The sequence below is a fragment of the Manduca sexta genome, chromosome 11 (genome assembly GCF_014839805.1).
Source record: "Manduca sexta isolate Smith_Timp_Sample1 chromosome 11, JHU_Msex_v1.0, whole genome shotgun sequence".
Taxonomy (NCBI): domain Eukaryota; kingdom Metazoa; phylum Arthropoda; class Insecta; order Lepidoptera; family Sphingidae; genus Manduca; species Manduca sexta.
In genome coordinates this window covers 7,600,556-7,615,697 of record NC_051125.1, presented here as the reverse complement: position 1 = coordinate 7,615,697, position 15,142 = coordinate 7,600,556, and the positions used below count along the sequence as shown (strand labels likewise).

At 33.8% G+C, this 15,142-nt stretch overlaps 2 protein-coding genes across 3 annotated transcripts; one reads left to right on the top strand and one right to left on the bottom strand.

Moving 5' to 3' along the window:
- Positions 1 to 145: 145 nt before the first annotated feature.
- Positions 146 to 4,431, top strand: LOC115452346 (ankyrin repeat and SOCS box protein 3-like). The gene is made up of 3 exons (XM_030180846.2): positions 146 to 1,633; positions 1,844 to 2,062; positions 2,544 to 4,431. The coding sequence occupies exons 1-3, from the start codon at positions 473 to 475 to the stop codon at positions 2,760 to 2,762; spliced, it is 1,599 nt and encodes a 532-aa protein (XP_030036706.2). The 5' UTR covers positions 146 to 472; the 3' UTR covers positions 2,763 to 4,431.
- Positions 4,242 to 14,926, bottom strand: LOC115452335 (xaa-Pro dipeptidase). 2 transcript variants are annotated; one of them, XM_030180836.2, is made up of 12 exons: positions 14,478 to 14,926; positions 11,978 to 12,169; positions 11,400 to 11,447; positions 11,209 to 11,270; positions 10,782 to 10,826; positions 8,971 to 9,046; positions 8,369 to 8,562; positions 7,661 to 7,795; positions 7,207 to 7,321; positions 5,303 to 5,494; positions 4,770 to 4,921; positions 4,242 to 4,385 (listed from the first exon to the last, which is right to left on the bottom strand). In XM_030180836.2, exons 1-12 carry the CDS (start codon positions 14,826 to 14,828, stop codon positions 4,337 to 4,339), a joined length of 1,611 nt encoding a protein of 536 aa, XP_030036696.2. In that variant the 5' UTR covers positions 14,829 to 14,926; the 3' UTR covers positions 4,242 to 4,336. The 2 variants fall into 2 exon arrangements, with proteins under 2 accessions (XP_030036696.2, XP_037293429.1); XM_037437532.1 differs by lacking the exon at positions 11,400 to 11,447.
- Positions 14,927 to 15,142: the final 216 nt, after the last annotated feature.

Below are 15,142 nucleotides of genomic sequence, written 5' to 3'. Positions count from 1 at the left end.
CCATCGTTATGAGAAATATTCATAATTTATTTCGTAAAAGGAAATTAGACAAAACTTGGCAACATTGAAGTCTTAATATTCATGATGTATTATAGTACTATAACGATAATCGAGATAGCTTTCTATTCGTACAATAAACCAATCTATAGAACAAGATACGCACCACTAGAAATGTCTTACTTTTTCATAATAATTTTGTTTTGACTTATATGAACACAGATTTGATTTGTAGATCCTTGATTTGTAACCAAATTTCTTTTTCAATTCGTAGCCGTTTGTGTTCAGCAAACAACATTAAATATAATAATAATAGTCGAAGTCGGAAAGTATTTTCATAAAAGTAAGCTTGAATGCTACGAGTTATATAGATATGAAAAGTATACAAAGGTCAGTTTTAGTGAAAAGATTTTTGTTATGAGAAACTACCAACGTTTGTAGTAAAACATCGATGATACAATCAGTATAGAATACTATGGATTTTAGTTCTCATAATCCGAGCACATCAAACTCTTTAAATATAGCCGCCAGAAAGGACGATGTTAAAATACTTCAAAGGCTTTTGAAAAAAATTAACCCAAATTGCGTTGACAATAGAGGATGGACCTGCCTCCACGAAGCTGCGTACAATGACTCTTATGACTGTCTTTTGGCTATTTTGAACCACCCTGCTTGCCGGCCGCTAGTGCAAACTTACGAAGGTCACACTGCACTTTATTTGGCTGTTCGAAATAGATGCAGTATAAGAACTATTAAACTATTATTAGACCATGTTAAGGACATAGCTAACTATGGCAGTACTGAAGGTGTGACGCCCCTGCATGTTGTTAGTGGACAAGGCAGGATTGATGTAATGCAACTATTAATTGATTATGGAGCTATGATTGATGTACAAGATTTTGATGGAGACACCCCTTTACACGACGCAGTTTTAGAAATGCAACCAGCAGCGGTAGCTTGTTTATTACATGCAGGTGCCAACCCTGAGATACAAAATGATCCTGGATGCTACACACCTTTCCACTTAGCATGTTACAGAGGCTGCTTAGAGACGGTTCAAATAATATATCCATTTGTAACAGACATCAATCAAGTGACTAAATCTGGATACAGTGCATTAATGCTGGCTTTAGGCGGAGTTACAGAGAAGATAATAGACTTCTTATTAGAGAATGGCGCTGATCCACATTTGAAGAACTGTGATGATGAGATGGCACTTGACTTAGCTCTAAATAATGGATACGACCTTCTCTTTGAAAAGATATTTCGAGTTACTGATAAAAAGAAAATAAATAGAAACATTATATTGAGAGCTTGCAAGCCTCATTATTTTAAAACAAGGATATTGGAAATTTTATTAAATGGTGACTTGGGCCCAGAGTTTTTTGATATTAATGAGTCATTTTATGTCCTGCTAGAGCAGATTGGTGACTTATGCCCAACTTACCAAGTCAATGCTCCTCTCAACTGGTTCCTAAATATTTGCTCATACATATATGACACATCCCCTGACAAGTTTAGAGAGTTTTTCTATTTATTCCTGATGCATGGGATGGGAGTCAATGCTGCTAATGTAAACGAGTGTCCTCCTATTGTGTACATACATTATTGTATACATAGTACCTGCTTTATGGAGGTAAGTAAAATAATTCCGAATGGCAATTATGAAGTTCACATTGTTTTCTTCGTGACATTCCAATATTTGTCCAATCCAATATAAGTGGCTTAAATAAAATTGTATGCTGCTTTATTTTATAACTCTCTAAAGGTTTTAATGTCAATAGAAATTATATTACCTAAAACAGCATTTAATTGTTTTTTATGTACTTAATAATTTATTTTTCAGACATTCAAAATACTCATAGAACATGGTTGTAATGTTGATTACTGCACATCATCTAAATGTGTGGATAAGAACAAGTGTGTTCCTGATGCCTTTCTAGCATCTCTTACCTCGGACACTACAACTATACCAGTCATGCTGCCATACAGTTTGCATTGTGATCCAGGAACAATTTTACAATTTGCAAATGATAACGGGATTCTGGGTAGAATACCTCAAACAGTAAGTAAATTTTTTAATGACTATATTTCTTTTTTAGGGTTCCATACCTCAAAAGGAAAAAATGGAACTCTTATAGGATTACTTTGTTATCCGTCCGTCCATCTATCTGTCCATCCGTCTATCTGTCTGTTAAGACCCTTTTTCTCAGGAACATATTCATATTATAGTGCATAATTATATAAAGTAAAAATTCTGAAAACCTAATTTTTTAAGATTTTTGTTTTTAATTTATGCTCCTCCAGCTTTCCATATTATAATGTTATGGATTTCATTTTGCAATAAAAATACCATAACAATGACTCGATTGTCATGATGGGTGAACTTTTACTTCTCTACAGGTTTGTATGGAAACCTTGGTGCACGAGTCCGACTCGCACTTGGCCGGTTTTTTTTAAAGATAATGTAATATTATGGATAGACTACCTACTTAATTTCTTTTTTGTCCAGAGTTTTAGGCTATATATTTTCTGTTTAATTTCAGGTACAAAGTCAATTAATTGCAATGATAGATAAAAATGCAAATGTGAAAGCCGAATACCTTAGATTTTATGTGCCAAGTTTGAAGCATTTGTCAAGATTTGAAATCAGGAGAACACTTAGAACCAGAAAAGGTGGCGTGAAATCCACTACTGAGTTTCTGAACATTATAGACAGTTTGCCAGTACCTCAGATTATAAGATATTATTTACGTTATATGTAATTTAGTGACAGGCCATACCCAAACAATAAAAGACTAAATGATCTCCAATGTGTTCTCTATGTCACGCTGTTGTAAAATGTAATGTGGTAATTATGTGTACTAATTCCAGATTTTATAATGAATTAATACATAAAAAAACTAGATGTAGATTATGTGAAGGCCTGAACAATACTCCAAGAAACAAAATACAGTCAGTCACCAATCACTTTGAGGTCTTAAAACTGATAATTATATTTTTTAATTCTACTGCCTTACATTAATGACTATCACATGATATGCCTATTGTAAGCTCAGCAGCACCAAATATGAAATATGTAATAAATCCACTAACTCACTTGCAAAGCATATTGTTTTTTTTACAGATTTTGTTAGATATATTGATATACTATGTCATGTCTAAAATATTAATTTGCATGTATGTTATATTAGGAGTGAGACTCTTAATTTTGTGATATTTCCTGTACAACTTAACGTTATGTTGGCAGTGTTTCTAAAATACATTTTTGTTATAATTTGTTATTTTTCTGTTATTATCTAAGACAGTAAGGCTGTTGGCTAATTGGTCCAGAAGTTTTCAGCATGAGGCCGGTCCGCGTATATTTTTTATAATACTTGTGAAGGACGGGAAGACGGGTTCGGGGCAAATCTAGGTCAAATTCTTGCCAGAATAGTTTAAAAAAAACATCCATTCTTTATGTAATCTCTTTTGTTAGTAATGCTAATTACAGACCTAAGTTACGTTTTTACTTTTTTATGTGGTGCTATAGATAATAAAATATTCACAATCAAGTCCCTCCCCCTTCCTAACTAAGTCTATCAAAAGTTATGGCGTCAGCTGTATTCAATAATACAATACCAATAAAATTTTTGAAAGTAGTTTGGCAAATATTTTGCCCATGCTCGCAAAGAGGTTAAATTACTTTTTGTCTACTGAATGCACATTCGCATCAGCACCGTTGTATAATGGAAAGCGTCCTAAAAATCATCTAATGATATAGTGTAATTATAATTAGTGGTCAAAAATAAATTTTAGTCTTAATTTCTTTATAAATTTTGTACTTACAAAAACTTTCATATTCGGCGTTGCCAGCTTATCGAGACTGATTATCGGTATTTGTAACATGGAAAAAATTATATTAAATCAGTATATAGACTTAAGTTCCAGCGATCTTCTTTTTTAGGTCCCAAAATTATTATTTGTATATATAAAATAAAAGTTATAGATTTTCTTTTTTTTAGGGCTCTGTTACTAATTTCGTTTGCAAATTTTTTCTTCTAGTACGAAACTGAAACATACATGTAAATTGTACAAAATCTGTACAATATTACAGATAAATTTATATACCTGGCAGCACTAGTCATTGTTTTATCCTTATTAATGTCTTAGTTTACGTTTATAATATACAGATTATCCCATTTTCCATTGTTAGGGGAAAAGGAAAGGACAATACGGATTTGTGGGTAATTCATAAACTAAAGTTGCATTGATATGATAATATATTACACAATCTGTCTTCTCTTATTGCTATATATAATACTACAAAAGTTTTGATTGCAACTCATCAATAAAGGGTTCATTTGAAGTTTGCTCCTTTCGCCATATGTTTTTCGATTTCTTGTACGCTGTAAACAAATTCAATTAAATTGATTATATAAACATAAAGCACAATAAAAAAATATTTAATAAACCATATCGTATGTTATTATAATATAAAAAACTGCGATAAAATCCGAAATATAGTTTTATTTTGATGTCTAAGATTCGCGTTAACATAAATCATTATTGCATATAGTTCGTGTTAAAATTGTGGGAAAAGGCAAATCTACATTGTATATTTTATATAAATGCGAAAAAATTTAAACAAATTTTAGATCCCACTGATTTTAGCAATCAAGGCCTATGCTCGCCACAATCTGCTTCGAAGTATACAATGGATATTTTGTGTCACTTGGCTTTAACCAGACCAGTTAATTAGTGTAAATTGTTTAATGAAATAAAATACTTACGTCCTAGGCACGAAGGTGAGATTTTCAACGCCTCGTTCCGTAATAACCACATCGTCTTCGATGCGCACGCCACCAAATTTGCGATACTTGCTCATTTTCACCCAGTTGAAGAACTTCGATTGTTCCGGATGGTTTTGGGCGGCGTTTAGTAACTGAAAAATTATTGTAAGATGGCTCTTTAATTATTGTATCTTCCACGCTTGTGAGCACGCATGCCCATAGTTTATATCATTCTATTTTGAAATCCATCCACAATTTCTCTTTTTCAAGAATTTATCTTTTCCTAGTCGTGTCTGAATTTTATCCGTCGTCCACATTTATATGATATCTAATCATAAATGTGTCTAGACCAGCTATACTCAATTTGCGGACCGCCGAGCTTTTGTTAATACTTTTATATTTAAATATTAGATTTGAATTACGTTTTTGGACACTTAAGTAGGTCAACGAATTTACGTTGTGGCCCTAGTTATCTAAGTAGCCTTCGGCTTGTGAAGTACGGCTGGTGTACACCGTAATAGTGTAGTGCTCACCCTGGGTATGAAGTAGCAGCCGGGCTCGATGGTGAGCACCATGCCGGGCTGCAGGCGGCGCGCGGTGCGCAGGCGCGCGAGCGGGCCGGCGGGGCGCGGCGGGCAGGCGGGCAGGTAGCCGCCCACGTCGTGCACGTCCAGCCCCAGCAGGTGGCCCAGCCCGTGCGGCTGCAGCGTGCCGTGCACGCCCGCCTGCACGCACACACACATGTGCCATATTGCATTTAAATCTATACTATTATATAAAGCTGAAGAGTTTGTTTGTTTGTTTGTTTGTTTGTTTGTTTGTTTGTTTGTTTGTTTGTTTGTTTGAACGCGCTAATCTCAGGAACTACCGGTCCAAACCGAAAAATTCTTTTTACGTTGGATAGCCCTTTGTTCGTGGAGTGCTATAGGCTATATATCATCACGCTATACCCAATAGGAGCGGGGCAGTAATGGCTAATCTCAGGAACTACCGATCCAAACTGAAAAATTCTTTTTGCGTTGGATAGCCCTTTGTTCGTGGAGTGCTATAGGCTATATATCATCACGCTATACCCAATAGGAGCGGGGCAGTAATGGCTAATCTCAGGAACTACCGGTCCAAACTGAAAAATTCTTTTTGCGTTGGATAGCTCTTTGTTCGTGGAGTGCTATAGGTTATATATCATCACGCTATATTCAGTAGGAGCGGAGCAGTAATGAAACATGTTGCTTAAACGGGGAAAATTATGAGTTTTGAGCGCTTCCGTTGCCTGCGCTGCGTAAACGGTTAAAGTTATGCAACAATGATGTATGACGGGATTGTTTCACTTAAAAAGTTCTAAAAAATATATTATAAAACAAAGTTCCCCGCTGCATCTGTCTGCCTGAACGTGTTAAACTCAAAAACTACCCAACGTATTAAGATGAAATTTAGTATGGAGACAGTTTGAGACCCCGGGAAGAACATAGGCTCCCGGGAAACTACTACTTTTATAACGGAAAACTTTAGTCTGAAAAACTTTATAACGCGGGCGGAGCCGCGGGCAAAAGCTAGTTTATATATATAAGTATTTTAAATTATAATTTAATTAAATAAAGTAGCAATGAATTCAAGTTTACTGAAAAAAAGAGGTCTCTTACCTAATTTTTTCAGCAATAATAAAAAAAAAACTAAGTTCCAAAAAAAATGAAAATTTTCTTTGGCTTTAGTTGACTAAGTTATATGTGGCCTTTAAGGCGATACCTCAAGGTCCATTTTCATACATTTTGTTTCGGCTTTAATCTGGGTAACTAAACAAGTATTGGCAAGTAAAGAATTTAAATTCACGTCTAGTTAGTGATTAGTTCTCGCAGTTGAAAGAAAAACGTAAAAATAATTTAATATGACGAAATTTTAAAGGCAGAAATATCCATGATTATTAATTATTTTTACATTTTTCTTTCAACTGCGAGAACTAATCACTAACTAGACGTGAATTTAAATTCTTTACTTGCCAATACTTGTTTAGTTACCCAGATTAAAGCCGAAACAAAATGTATGAAAATGGACCTTGAGGTATCGCCTTAAGGCTTTTCCCAAAGCAAACGGCCTTGAGCAATTCGTGCCATTCTTAACGGTTTCCCAGACTTTTCTAAAACAATTGAACTATCAAGGTGAAGATAAGATATTGCAGAAATAAGATGGTTTTATAATATATTTCGAACTGATAAATGTTAAGTCGGTTAGCGCGCCGTTTTTTAGGAAAAGTACTTCAATAAGCTAGATCAAAACAATTGTGACAGAAATATTAACAGATACTAATTTAATTAATTTATTCTAGAGACCGATTCGATAACATTGATTGGTGTCGTTTATTGATTTCGATCGATAGTGTGTAAGCTTGTTGAATATTATATCGATTATTTATTAACGCAGGGTTAATGAATTTAAGATCTACCTTGATCATGTCTTCAACCTCTCCTTCCAGGAGTCCTCCTTGTTTCAAATGTTCGAGCATGGCGCGATTTGCGGTCAAATGCATCTCGTCCCACATCACACCAGGCTTGGCTTCTCTGTAAAGTTAAATAATCGGAAATATATTTTTTATGATAAATTTTATCCTCCTGTATTTATAAATTTGTCGTACTCAACGCACTGTTCACAATTGTTCCTAATGGTGGAGGGAATTTGGGTTAAAATAACTGTTGTTTTATTCAAAAGTAAAGCTTGACATAAATATCTGGAAGGTGGTATGTTAAATTCGGATATTGGCTAATGAAAGATCTAGATAGGTCTCTATTAAACAGTTTGGTTGTATTGTGACCAATAGAAATAGATTTTTGTCATTGTACAGGGTGGTAATGATATCATTTCGCGTATGAATTCGACCTGCAAGAAATCTATAAAATTACCTTATGACAGCATCTCTAGCAGCAAGTACCGCTTCATATATGAGTTTTTGTTCGTCAGTAAATTTTCCATTCGCGGGGAATGAACACGTGATGTCCGCAGCATAGCCCGCATAGTTACCGCCCATATCAAACAGACTGAGGTGAAATATACTAAGTATTAATATTATTTATGACAGCTGTAAATTATTCATATTCGGAACTTTATTGTTATCAACATACGATATCGATAAATACTTTTATTGACTGGAACAATCCATACAAACTTGCAAGTAAAGTAATTTAAAATAGAAATTTCTCACTTAAAAAAAAAATACTAATATAAAAAAAAAATATGTTTGTAATATAATTTAGAAATACAAAGTAAAACAGTATATCCAACTGTAATAATGACACTTCCTTATGTATAAAACGTTCGATACTGGTAGTAAGTAACTCGATTTTTTTAACGACCCCAAAAATTGAAAACAGTCACCGTCGCCTATGGACGTCGTCAATGTCTGGAGCACAGTCATATCGCTGCCTACCCGTAAAGATTTTTTATATACTTAGTTTGAAGAACATGTTATTACGCCGCTATAACACTGTATTGGTAGAAAGTGACTCAGTTTTTTTTAACAACCCACAAAATTGTAAACAGTCACCGTCGCCTATGGACGTCGTCAATGTCAGGAGCATAGTCAAATCGCAAAAAAATAACAGTTACTTTACCACATATCGCCATCTTCGATACGCTTGCTGTTAGGCGCGGCGGCGTGTCCGTAGTGTAGTGTGGCGCCGTTGTCCCCCGAGCCGCAAATGCACGTGTACGACACGTGTCTACAACCGCCCACGCGGTAGCAGTGGTCCAGGAACACCGACTCGCACTGGTACTCCATCAGGCCGGGCTTGGCGTACAGCATTACCTGTTTGTTAATATTATATTAAATGTTTATATAATTAGCAAACGGGGCCAGCCTTTGGTTTTAGGGAGACCTGTGCACAAATATTTTGGAGCTCTTTTTTCTGGCGACCTTTTTTAGTAGCTGAATAAGATGTTTAAATAAACCCACAGTCTAAACATATTGTTTTTAAGAATGAAGGTGTCGTCAATAAACAAATCAGTAAACTTTTTTCTTATTTTTTCTCAGTTATGAGTCAAATTGATATTAATGCTTTTGTCCCCTTAAATAATAATACTGACAGTGTTTTGTATGATTCAATGTCAAATAAAAACTACATTATTCAAAACAAATAGTAGCGCAGCACGATAATAAACAAGCGCATTTACAAATTACTTAGTAGTAAACAAGTAAATTACATAGATTAATAACCTGTTTGTGCGCGTCGGACGAAACTTTGCAAACATAGCGCATAACTTCCAGCTCTTCGGGTGTTTTGATCACACGTCTGTAAACGACAACATTAATTTGACCTCAATATTACACAGAATATTTATTGATTAGTTTGTTTATTCGTTTGATAGCGGCATATGTGTTTCGAAACCGGGAGGTAATGGGTCAATTCCTAGTCTGGGATAAACACTGTGTGCTTAGTTATGTCTTATTAACGAATGAATTTCCCAGGGAAAAGTTACGTTCCACAGGCGGTAAAACAAAATGACTAGACGAATATGGCAAAAGAAAATATATAATAAAACACACAAAAAAAAAACATACAGTCGAATTGAGAACATACTTCTTTTTGAAGTCGGTTAATAAATTTGAGGGTTTTTTGTGGTAACATCTTTACATACACACACTCAAGCCTTTCATTCCTAAAGGGGCAGACAGAGGCGCAACTGGTGCACCCACTTTTAAATATTAATAAATAAATACTTGAATATTATTCATTGATTACACACCACATAAATGTTTCCTTATGAATCATATGTTTTACATTCCATTTATTTAAAAATGATTCATATATTAAACTACCTTTATTATAATTAGAATGCAGTGAATAGTTTATGCGGTCAGGTTTGGCGTTTTATCGAGATATGTAATAATTACCAATATGGGTAAACGACACGGATTAGACATGTTTTTTATGCAATTAGAAACAATGTAAAAACTTTAAAAAAAATAATTCGGCAGGTTTTAGAGTTCAAAGCTTGATCATATATAATAATTATTCTTCTTGTAGGATTATATACTGTCCTAATAATGTTGGGCATTGGCCTCTACTACTGAGAGGGTTTAGGTATTAGTCCATCACCCTGGCCTAGTGCGGGTTAGGAAACTTTACATACCCTCAAAATTCTTAGGTATGTAGGTTTTTCTTCACCGTCAAAGCGAAAGACAATAACTGAGAATATACAAATAACTCCGAAAAGTCAGAAGTATTTGCTTTGGGTTTAAACCTCTATTCTCAAGTAGGCCATCATGCACTCATTGGATATAGGGTGCATTTTCTAATGAATATTTTATAAATTCAAATCGTTGTAATTATATCAACAATGTTTTTATGTACAATGATTTTATCTATGGTTTTTTCTACACTTTATCTTGTTTATAATGTTATTTTATTTGAAATAAAACAAATTTAGTTCGTTCGTTGTCACAAAAACCCTTCGTACAATTTATCACGAATCATAGTTGTTCTACATTTTGTAAAGTACTTATCAAGCATGGAGCAAGACTATAACTTTGCTCTTAGAATGAATTGTAAACGTAATTGAATTTCTATCAGTATCATTTAATACACTTCACGGTAATCATCAAAGTATCAATGATTAGAACTTTTATGTCTCTTTATTTCACTTATTTTCAATTTTCATAACCGATCGTGTCATGATAATGAAGATTGAAATGGTATTATACCGATAACACGTGTACCTACTTAATTATGAAATGGATGTAATCAATCAAGTTTATTGCATAAACACAGTACATAAGTACCTAATGTAATAAAGCTAGGAATTGGGTTGTTTGTTGAAACTTTGGAACTGTCGTTCCGATTTTGGAAAGCCTTTCACAATAGGAAGCTATATAATAATGTAGGTAAATAGCAATATATGCAAGACGAAAATAGCCTTAGATATATCTAAGGCTAGGAAAGAAATTTTAAATTTTTTTTACAAATTTTTTTGGAGCCGCAAACAGAAGCTTATAATCTATAGATACTGTAGAGTGTAAGTACTTACAATTCGGCGATTATAGGGAATAAAATTTCGTTGTCAACTTTAAATCTGAAAATAAAATATAATACATTAGACTTTATTGTTAAGAAGTTCATCTAGAGGGTGTTTGAAAGAAAACTAAAGAAATGTTTTACTAATATGCCGGCATGCGCTCTGCAAATCGTTCTAATGATTTTTCCATTTTACATAATTACGAAAGGGAAGCCGGCAGGGATCGAATTATAAGGATCCTTCCCCACTGGTAGATTTTTATAAAGCTTAGCCCAGCTTAACCTCAAAATCTGGTAAAAGATTGCAATGGTTTGGTAGATTATTACGTAAGGTTTTAAGATTGCAAAATACAAGACGTTGCGTGTCGAGGACGGTTACTGCCTTATAAAGTTAATAATTTAAACAGGTTGAGGTAAATGGAAATAATTTAGGCACTTACTCGTCGATGCCTTCAAACACAGCCTCTTTAGCTATTAACCCACTGTCAGTGTTGGGACCACTCTGAAAAAGTAATAAAAATATTATTGGATTTGATCTCTTGAAGAATAATATCCTGGAGTAATGTAATAAAAAAAAATGTGAGCTTATGTTATGTTACTTATATTATAGTGTAAAGTCACAAGAACTTACCAATGTTAATAAAGTTTCAGGGTTTAAGCTTTTGAGTACATCTCGAAGCTGAAATGTTTAAACCAATTTTATTCTTACATAAAATAAAGTCACACAGCCGAGTCCGTGTTTCTGAACGCGATAGACTCTAAAACTATCAAAAGTATTTTCGTACGGTTTTCACCGATAGGGGCCCAAACCAATAGGCCCACTCACAGGGGCCTCGGAAGATATTTTTTTAAGAAACAAATATTCCAAAAACTGTTAAAACCAGGGAACCTTTTTTGCTCGGGTCTTCATTTTTCGCCTGGGGCCTCGCGTCGTTTAGGGTCGCCACGGGTTTTTATATATAATTAATAAATATTTTGTATAGCAGAAAAAACAATGTAGGCATAATGATAGACAAACATATAATATGCTCTGGCACCCGTGCCAAGACGGGGCAGTTCGCTAGTGTTAAATAAAGAAAAATGTTTCAACTAAACTTAGCTTGTAACATAGTAAACTGACGTTTTGAGTTTAGTTAGTTATTTTTATGGTTGACGGTCCTAACCACTTACTTTTTCCTCTTAGTAAATACATTGTTGTTGTGTTCATACCTGATCCACATAATGGACTTCATCAACTGCATAAATGTTTTTGAAGTCATGACATGTAAGAAGTTTGCCCATCCACACTTCATATTCTTCAGGCAGTCTCGGAACAAAGAGGTGTGATTTGCCTGTGCTCACATCTAAGGCAAAGTAGCAGCCTGGCTCTCTCACTCCACAGACCCAAGTGAAATATGCTTCCTGAAAAAAAACTTGTTTTAGAAATAATAGAGCATTGTATTGCTTTAGTAATTAAGAAGATACATAGCTCTTATAACTGGTTAATTTTGAAAATGAATTTTAAATTTTAAAACAACTAATTTGCAACTTATATATTTTTGATAGGCAAGTTGTTTGTGTTTTATTTATAAAACATGTTCATATATTTTATCTTTCCAAATACAATCTTTCATAACTGGATTATATGTATAGATAATGAAGCATAATCCAGCTAGAAACAATAATTTTATATAATATGATATTCAATGTAGTTGCTAGAACAGAATAACTAATAATTAAAATGCCACAGCAATTATGTTTTAAAAATAAATTGGATTAGTTTGCACCAGTAGCATATAATAATATAAAATAAATACTTATAGGTATGCGCAAATTAATTCACATTTTCAGTCCACCTAAGAGTTACCATCTGACTGTAGATATGCTTGCTACAAGGACCCTGACTGTTAATAGATAGTGAAGTAGGGCATTTGATTAGCAAACACATCTATGGACAATTGATTATAGGGTCTGTGTGGTTTGTGGTTTCATCCCTTTTCCTGTTGATTATATTGAAGATAATGTCTTTATATGAAAATGAATATATTGTCTATATGGTGAATATATTTACATATTATTATGTGAGATTTATATTATCTACAAAATCTATTAAGCATATATATTAAACTAGCTTTTGCTCGCGGCTTCGCCCGCGTGAAGGAGTTTTCCGGGATAAAAGTCCACTGTATGATAAAAGTCTTGCTACATATTTTCCCGGTACTGATAGGTTCAAACTAATTTTATCCCCATAGGGGTTGAATTTATCAAAATCCTATTTAAGCAAACGTCTTCATCATAGTAGCTCCTATCGTTAATTTCAGTTCAATCAGTCGAAAATCTAAGAAGATTTATACAAACTTTTATCCTCTATTTTATCCCCTTAGGGGTAGAATTTATCAAAATTCTTTCTTAGGAGATGCTTACGTCATAACATCTACCTGCATGCCAAATTTCAGCCCGATCTGTCCAGTGGTTTGGGCTGTGCGTTGATAGATCACTGTCAGTCAGTCACCTTTGAGTTATACATATTTAGATTGAAAAAGGCACTTTTTTTCATGTTTGTTTTAATTTCAAATATATCTGGCTGAATACAATACAGCTCTGAGTCTCTCTAATTGATTTCCAAGTATTATAGGATGCTTTGTATCCCAGTAAATCTATCTATATATGTAAAAATGAATCTATTTCCTTTAGTCTTACAGAAAGAAAATGAAGTAGGATATTTTAGAAAACTAAAGACTATTTTAACTTAGTGTGTGTAACAATTAGCATGTTTGAGGATTATTAATTTGAAACCATTGTTTATGATAAATTTTAATGAGTTTTCAGGGGGGTCTCTGAATGGTTTAGATTCCCAATTGGACCTGGTAGTAATGCAATACTCGCACTCTAGGATTTTATATACTTTTCCAGTACAGCAGTTGTTGTCGCTTACTACTGAAAGTTTACATAGACACAAACATACCACAAATAAAATTTATATTAAAATATTTTGAATGGTTTCAATATTACAATCCAGTTTTATTATATTTTCATTGTACTATAAAATGCAAAAGTAAACATATAGCTTAGGTAATACATATAATAACTAATATGAGTGTTGACATCCTTTTACTCTGATAATACAAGTTTCCACAGCTAGCATGTACATTTTGCATGATAATTATTTGTGTTAAATAATAAACAACACTATACATTTATAACAATATAATATTGCATATTATTATAGTATGGAATATGTGTGAAGTCCACCATTACAAGAAGGAATATTGTTCCAAAATATTTTACTGGTGGTATGTCTCTCATATGTGAGAGTCCACCTGGCTAGGTACTACCCACGGTAATATCTATTTCCGCTGCCAAGCAACAGTGTGTAGTCACTGTTGTATTCAGAATTGAAGGACAAGTCTGGTCTCAGTAAAAGTCAATGTAAATGGAAATGTACAACTAAGGAACAATTTCTAATCCCTTTTTTTGTTGTTATAAGGCAGTGTTTTTCATTTATTATTATTTGATGTGGGGATCCTTAAAGTAAAATAGATATTGTAAGTATACCATTGCCATAATTGTTAGGAACAGGGGGCCTGTATAATAGTTATCATTTGTGGTGCGGTTCATTTACTGTGTAGTGCAAAAACTCACCATTAACTAAACATTAATGCTATAATCATATATACAAGATAAAATAACATCTATGTATCATCTGATAGCTAGTTACGAATGTACTTACTTGTCTAAACACGTAGTGTATGTCAGTGTCGTAATGGCTGATGTCTTCACCGCCTTGCAACACCACAACTTGTCCATTTTGTAGCTTTTCAGCCAGTCTTCTCCTATTTTTAGCAAATAGGGATAAAGGTACTTTAAGAGTACCAGGGCCCATCGACCACACTGCTGCCATTGTCCTTAGTATACTGAATTGCCCCGCAACTGACGGACGATTTAAAACAATACGTGATACCGCAGAGGTGGGGGTTTGATAAAAATTACAACCTATAAAGAACCGATAATGCGCATTGTATTTCTGATTATTAAATAATTTTCTCTTTATTAAGCCCAAGAAACATCTACTGCTTATCATTTAAACGTCACAAGTCAGATTATAATTATAAATTAACTTTGTTTACGATCGCTGGATTTGGTTTGTTTGATGTTTTGACTTGTCACTTTGAGCTGTCAAATATCAGCTGACATAGCATTGTTCTAAGTGACATAGCCTCTACGATAAGTATTTGCCGGAAAAGAAATGTTTTCATTTGTAAATATTATGATGCTGTTCCTTTTTTATTAATTTGCTCTGAGCAAATTAAAACGGAAAAAATAATTATTAGTCACGTAGATAGGGTAAAATAGGGTAATGTAAAATAAAAATTTATCGCAAACGTGATTGGTAGG